At 25.6% G+C, this 6,412-nt stretch overlaps 1 protein-coding gene across 1 annotated transcript; it reads right to left on the bottom strand.

Moving 5' to 3' along the window:
- Positions 1–314: 314 nt before the first annotated feature.
- On the bottom strand, positions 315–4,555 carry LOC119669565 (general odorant-binding protein 28a-like). The gene is made up of 5 exons (XM_038079512.1): positions 4,449–4,555; positions 1,776–1,848; positions 1,559–1,647; positions 1,352–1,488; positions 315–576 (listed from the first exon to the last, which is right to left on the bottom strand). Exons 1-5 carry the CDS (start codon positions 4,497–4,499, stop codon positions 501–503), a joined length of 426 nt encoding a protein of 141 aa, XP_037935440.1. The 5' UTR covers positions 4,500–4,555; the 3' UTR covers positions 315–500.
- Between the last annotated feature and the right edge of the window lie 1,857 nt (positions 4,556–6,412).

Below are 6,412 nucleotides of genomic sequence, written 5' to 3'. Positions count from 1 at the left end.
TATTTAAAGGTGAAAAATACAAATACCAGGCAGCCTGTTCCAGCTTTGTATTTTTATCTAGCGTGATGCAAACCAACAAAGCTTCTTTGAAGAAAGCAATTATATATTCTATGAAGAGAACTGCACATTGCTACCATTGAAGAGGGAAACATTTAAAGAAAATTAAGTACTAATCATAAAAATTATATATAGTACTCATGTAGAACATAATATTATAGTTTAGTTATCACACTATTTTTAAAAAAAAATATATCTTGAATAATCTGCCTAGAAAAAACATTTATTTTAAATTTTTGTTTGCTTTAGCAATACGATTCACAAGTAAAATTATTTTATTAATTTTTACAAATCAAAATAATATTTTTTATATAATAATATTGCACCGAGAAGACAAAGTAGCTTAAAGATAAAAATAATTCATAACAGATTTAATTTTGAAATTCATATTTCCTTCAACGTTTGCCAGAGATATCATCAACATTCAGATTTTAATTCAATTTTTATTCTTCCATAACGAAACCTTTTTCTTTGGCTTGTTCCTTTATACATGCACCGAACTCTTCAGCTGCTTCACAACTATAAAATTAAAGTTAATTAAAAATTAAAGTTATTTGTTATTACTTAATAACCAAATTTATTTTTTTAAATAAATACATATACTCTCTATCTATACCTATACTACTACTATATATACTATAAAATATAAATACCGTAGTTTGATAATAACCGCGTAACTGATTTGATTATTATCTGCTTTTATTTTGGTTCTGAAAATCATTATGCAATTGATTTATACGATTATGCGATGCGATCTCGATAGATATTCGATTAAATGAGAACCTATAGTAAGAGATGTCTTCCAATGTTTGCCAAAAACTAACTAAGTTCATGAGCAATACTTTTCTCTTTCTTCTCTAATCCACAGTTTTACTTAAGTCCTTGGAAACACCACCTATGTAGGCGAAATTGATGCTTATCATGTGATGACAATTTTTATCCATTTCTAAAAATCTGATGATTTCTATGTAGATAAATTTAGACCTATTGGGGAAACAGTTATCCACTCCGGTACAGATTATCTACTCCCATGATTTTTTCTTTTATCTAAAGTCATAAGAAGGGGTTTTCAAGGGTTTTCAAAAAAGACAAATACCCTGCCTGCCTTTCAACAAAGTTTACATCATCTACTTTGCTTTAATAATGAATAAAGTATCTATTATTGAAACTAGTTTACGATTTTTTTAACTCATTGCTGAACTCGTGTCTTAATAATACGTTCTTAAAATATTTTTTCATATTTTAATATATATATATATACATATACATATATTTATTACATATCAATACTTACTGATCATCTGAATCCATTTTTGAGGCACAAGCGTCCATTATTTCAATTCCTATTGCTTCTTGTCCAGCGTCACCGTGTGTTTTAGCTTTAACGACAGCGGCTCCAACATCTTTGTCTAATTTGCCATTAGCATCCATCTAATTAAAAATAATTAGTTTTGTGTAATTATAATTTATTGTTAATATTAATTTAATAACTTAAACTTACAATTCCCACTTTTTTTAACAAACATGCACGCATACATTTAGCTTCGGTGCTACCAGATGGCTCATGCTTCAGCATTTCTTGTACATCATCTAAAATTATTAAAAATAATATAATTTAAATGTCATGTTTATTTCAATTTATAAAAATTATATTTAATTAAAATTTTTAGAATATTTTTTTATAGTTTTTTAATTAAATTCGTTTATTATTTACTTACCATCTGAAGCTCCGGTTTCTTCTTTACAGTCATTAGCAATGCTAAGCAATTTATCCTTAGAGAATTCTTGAGCCTATGATATAAAAATAATTGATATGAATATATAATATTAATCAAAATATTGACAGCTTCTTAAAATTTAAAATTTTTTTATATATGAAAATATTTTTAGCAGATAACACCTTTTATATATCTTTTTGCGTTATGAATACTATGATACGATATATTTTCCTTCTCTATTGTCCCTTTTTAATTATACATATTATTGTATATATATTAAGTAGTGAAATATATTATTTATAAATATTTATTTTTATTTGCATAGCCTAATACACATCTGTTATAAACCGGATAAGACTGGTTTCATAAAAATTTTTAGCGCAGTTATGTCTTTGAGTGAATGGTGCAGACTTCATCTAAAGGGCTATTCACTTGGTTAAAGTTTGCATTTTTACAACAGGGATCGCTTAGTAACTGCTAAGCGTGTTAAACTTACTATAATACTATACTATATACCATGTTAATGATGAGCCCTATTTTTCAGTTGGTGGATATGTCAAGAAACAAAAGTAACTGCCGAAAGACTAATGCATCTATTAAAACTCATGGTGTGATGTAGTGTTTTGTATGGAAATATTTTAGACCCGTCCTATTTTGAAAATGTTGAAAATCTGACAAGAGTTGACAATTCTGATCACTATAACCCAACTTTTTGATATGAAATGATATGGATATAAAAGATATATGGTTTTAAGAGGATGGTGTCAAAAACCACATAGCACGTTCATTGTTGGCTTTGTTGTGCGAGAAACTTCTTTATATGATTATAATATTTTTTATGTGAGTCCTCGACTGTCATCTGCGAGTTCTATAGCTCGTATCATTGCACTTAATATAGGACAGTCGAGAACCTATATTAAAAATTATATAAGTATATAAATCTTTATTCAAATAATATTTCGTTTTACAAATTAAATCGGTTTAGATGTTTCATTAATTCTTACATTGGCTTGAAATTTAATAAAATTATTTACTATTTCAAAAGACTTAAGACACAAACGTCTTTCTTAATTATATGTCTACTACATCAATTTTGGGATGATAGGCATTTGGCAATACATTTGGCAATTTTGGGAAACAGCTGAACCCAAAAGTTCAATTAATTGAAATAATAAAAAAAATCCTGTTATTGCAATTTCACTACTGTTTGATAAAAACCATGAACTATAAAACTTTAAATGTGACAAAAATAAACGAAATTCTATTTAATAAATCTATATTTATCTATCTACAAATCTTAAATTTAAATAAGAATTGCAGCCGAATACATAATTAGAATTTACTCTAATTTTATTCAAGACAGATTCTTTGCAACTTTTCTTATGACTGAGTTCAATGAATATTTTAAAAGAAAAAATTTTGCAGTGTATAATTAAGCTCACCTCATTTAAATTATTAAAATAGTGATCTTAGCATTTGGTAGTTTAAATATAATCAACTCATTTAAATTTTAAGCATGTCATAAAGTAGGAATAATATACTCGTTTATTATAACTTAGAACAAGGCTGTCCAGACCAGATAAAATTGCGGGCAAATACAAATTACTGAATAAGTTGAAAGGCCGTAGACATCTGTTTATAATTTTTTGGGATAAAAATAAAAATACGGCGATGATGTTGAATTTAGTTTTATTCTTCATTAATTTATCTTTTGCAATTCTAGCAATAACAACATTATTAGTATTAGTTGTACATATACTAATAATAATATTTGATTTTTAATGTAATGGTTTACGGCACTGGAGATGAGTTTCTTGAACCAGTTGTACAAAGAAATATATACTAAAGTGTTTATCAATTAATTTAATTAACGTAAAGTGTGTTAAATTATTTAAAACATTTTGTTTTATTTATTTGGGACAACAATAAAATAAAATAATGTGATTTCACTAAAATATAACACAAAAAAATTTGTCTAATTATGGTAAATTAGAAAAATATCGTGAGCCGCACAAATATAGTCGTGGGTCGCACAAATATAGTCGTGGGTCGCACAAAAATTAGTCGCGGACCACATGAGGGTCATGTGTCGTGCTTTGAATAACCCTGTCTTAGAATATTACATACTCAAATGATTATAAAATTATGCATTTATAACTAGATAGTTTTATAGAAGAATGCATAAGGAGATTTACAATCAAACTACTTCATATTTTGACTTAATAACAGATATTCCATGAAGGTCCTTTATTCACGCACTCATTGATTATATTTTTAGTTTTAAAACTAAAAAAAATTATGAAAGGAAGCAGTTATCATGTTGAAAAAGGATATGTAAAATATTTAAATGCTCATTTTTAAAAAGAATTACTATTTACTTTACACATTTTACTTATTTTGTTTAATTTAATTTAATAAAATTCATTTATTTAAAACTGAATATTAAAATGTGATCATTTAAAATTTTTATTAAAAATTTACATATTATAACATTTTTAATAATATTTTATTTTCACTATGTATTGTTTTTAAATTTCACTTAACAATTATTTCATTATTATTATATATCTATTTATATATTTATAGGTATATAATTATATATATCTATAACTCTTGGTTTTAATTTTATTATTTTAATTTTAAATAAAAATTTTATTTTATAAATTTAATTACCCTGACATAGAACACAGCGGAACACAATAATAAAACACTAAGAAGCTTCATTTTTTATTATTATTAAAGTACTTGTATCTACAAAAAAAAAATTATTTTTATGAATTTTAAATTTTAAATTGTATTTAGTTACCGACTAAGTTTCAACAATGAATCAGTAAGAAAACTGCAAGTGATACTTTTTATACCTTCACATTTTGATAGATCAAACAAACAATTTCGACACTTGACACACAGAAAACAATTGCAATTAATTCTTGATGAGGTAAAGATACTTACTTACACATGAAAAGCAATTAATTCAGCAATCATAATTTAAATGGAAACAATTTTAGTATACAAAATAGTAGAAATAATTTATTAACTATGTATGACAGAGTCGAGTTTATTTGAAAAATGTATTTTCTCTTAATTGTTATCAGATAGCAACTTAAGATTTATGAACAATTATCCTATATGTATATATATATATACAATAGTGCACTTATACATATAAATAAATATATCTAATGCAAGTGAATCATATGTGGAAAATAATGCAATCACCAACGCATTAGTAGTCAGACAGATTGATTAGATTAACATGCATATTGTTTTTTATATTTTATCATTATAATCGAATGGCGCTACAACTAGAATATAGCATTGCTTTCCATTATTACAATATACCATATCTCCACAAATATATGTAATTGTAATAATTGTAAGATTTCAGTTTTAAATATATGATAGTATATTTCATGGTAATTGCTCCCAATTTACACACTCGTGATAGATAGGCCATACATCTCTAAAAAGAGATTTAATTTATTAAACATTGCTGCTATTTATATAATGTTTTCTTTAAAAATGTTCAAATCCAATGGCACTTTTATTTACCAATTTATTTTCTACTGTTACCTTCGTTACTGCTGCCTTTATAGGTAGTTTCCTTTTTTATATATACGTTATACATTTAAGTTGAGTTGAGACAAATGTACAACAACAAACGTTGCTGTCTTGTATATTCAAAAGTTTGTTTGTGAGTCGTTGATGTAAATCAGGGCTGTCCAGAGCAGATATAATCGAATACAAATCACAGTTTAGAATGGAGGAAATCAGTACATACGTCCATAGTTTTTTTGGAGATAAATAAAAAGACGGTTGTAATGTAAAATTTAGTTTAAATTAAATTAAAAATAAATTATTGTAATTTTACTAATATAAATATCAAAGCAAAATTTGCGGATTTGTGTTAGATTAGAAATATGTCGCGGACCGCACATATTTTATCTGCGGGCAGAATGTAGCCCGTGGGTTGTGCTTTGACATGTGCTTTGACAGTCCTGATGTAAATCTTATAATATAAATTAGATTTTAATTTACATATTATATAATTTAATATATAAATTATATATTATATAATTTAATATATAAATTATATAATTTAATATAAATAGTAATATAATATGACATAATAATAATAATAATAGTATAATAATATAAATACTAAACTATCCACTGCTAACAAATATAATTCAAAAAAAAAATCAAAAGAATTAAGAAATAAAATCAATTGAATTTAAATATATAAAAAATGTTTATGCTTAAAATAGGTTAGTATTTATGAAAATTATCTAAACTTTTTATTAGAAAGTAAAGACTAATTTTTGGAAACTAGGAATTATATCAATTTTACTTACAACTTAAGTAAGTTACCAAATTCAGTAAAGTTTAAAAAGTCAGGGTAGAATAGCGAGTGCTGATATAACTGTCAGTACTTCCACTTGGAAATATCTATTGCCAATTGTGAATTCATTATAGTTGTCTGGTAGAACCAGGTTACACCAATCATTGTTATCTTGTGATATTGTCCTTTTTGAACTAATGGTCTATCAGATAATGCTGAGTATAACCGACAAGTCTACCTTCATTATTTTTATAAGAATGATTTAAAAAGGCTTAGGTCCCGAAGATATCCGTCT

The sequence above is a fragment of the Teleopsis dalmanni genome, chromosome 1, assembly GCF_002237135.1.
Source record: "Teleopsis dalmanni isolate 2A chromosome 1, ASM223713v2, whole genome shotgun sequence".
NCBI lineage: Eukaryota > Metazoa > Arthropoda > Insecta > Diptera > Diopsidae > Teleopsis > Teleopsis dalmanni.
This window is presented reverse-complemented; position numbering and strand designations above follow the sequence as displayed.

Excerpts from the sequence above, each read along its gene's own strand:
- LOC119669565 (XM_038079512.1), bottom strand. The coding sequence starts at position 4,499 with ATGAAGCTTCTTAGTGTTTTATTATTGTGTTCCGCTGTGTTCTATGTC. Across the intron at positions 1,648-1,775 it reads AGAAACCGGAGCTTCAGATG|ATGATGTACAAGAAATGCTG; the intron begins GTAAGTAAATAA and ends TAATAATTTTAG. Across the intron at positions 577-1,351 it reads AAAATGGATTCAGATGATCA|TTGTGAAGCAGCTGAAGAGT; the intron begins GTAAGTATTGAT and ends TTAATTTTATAG.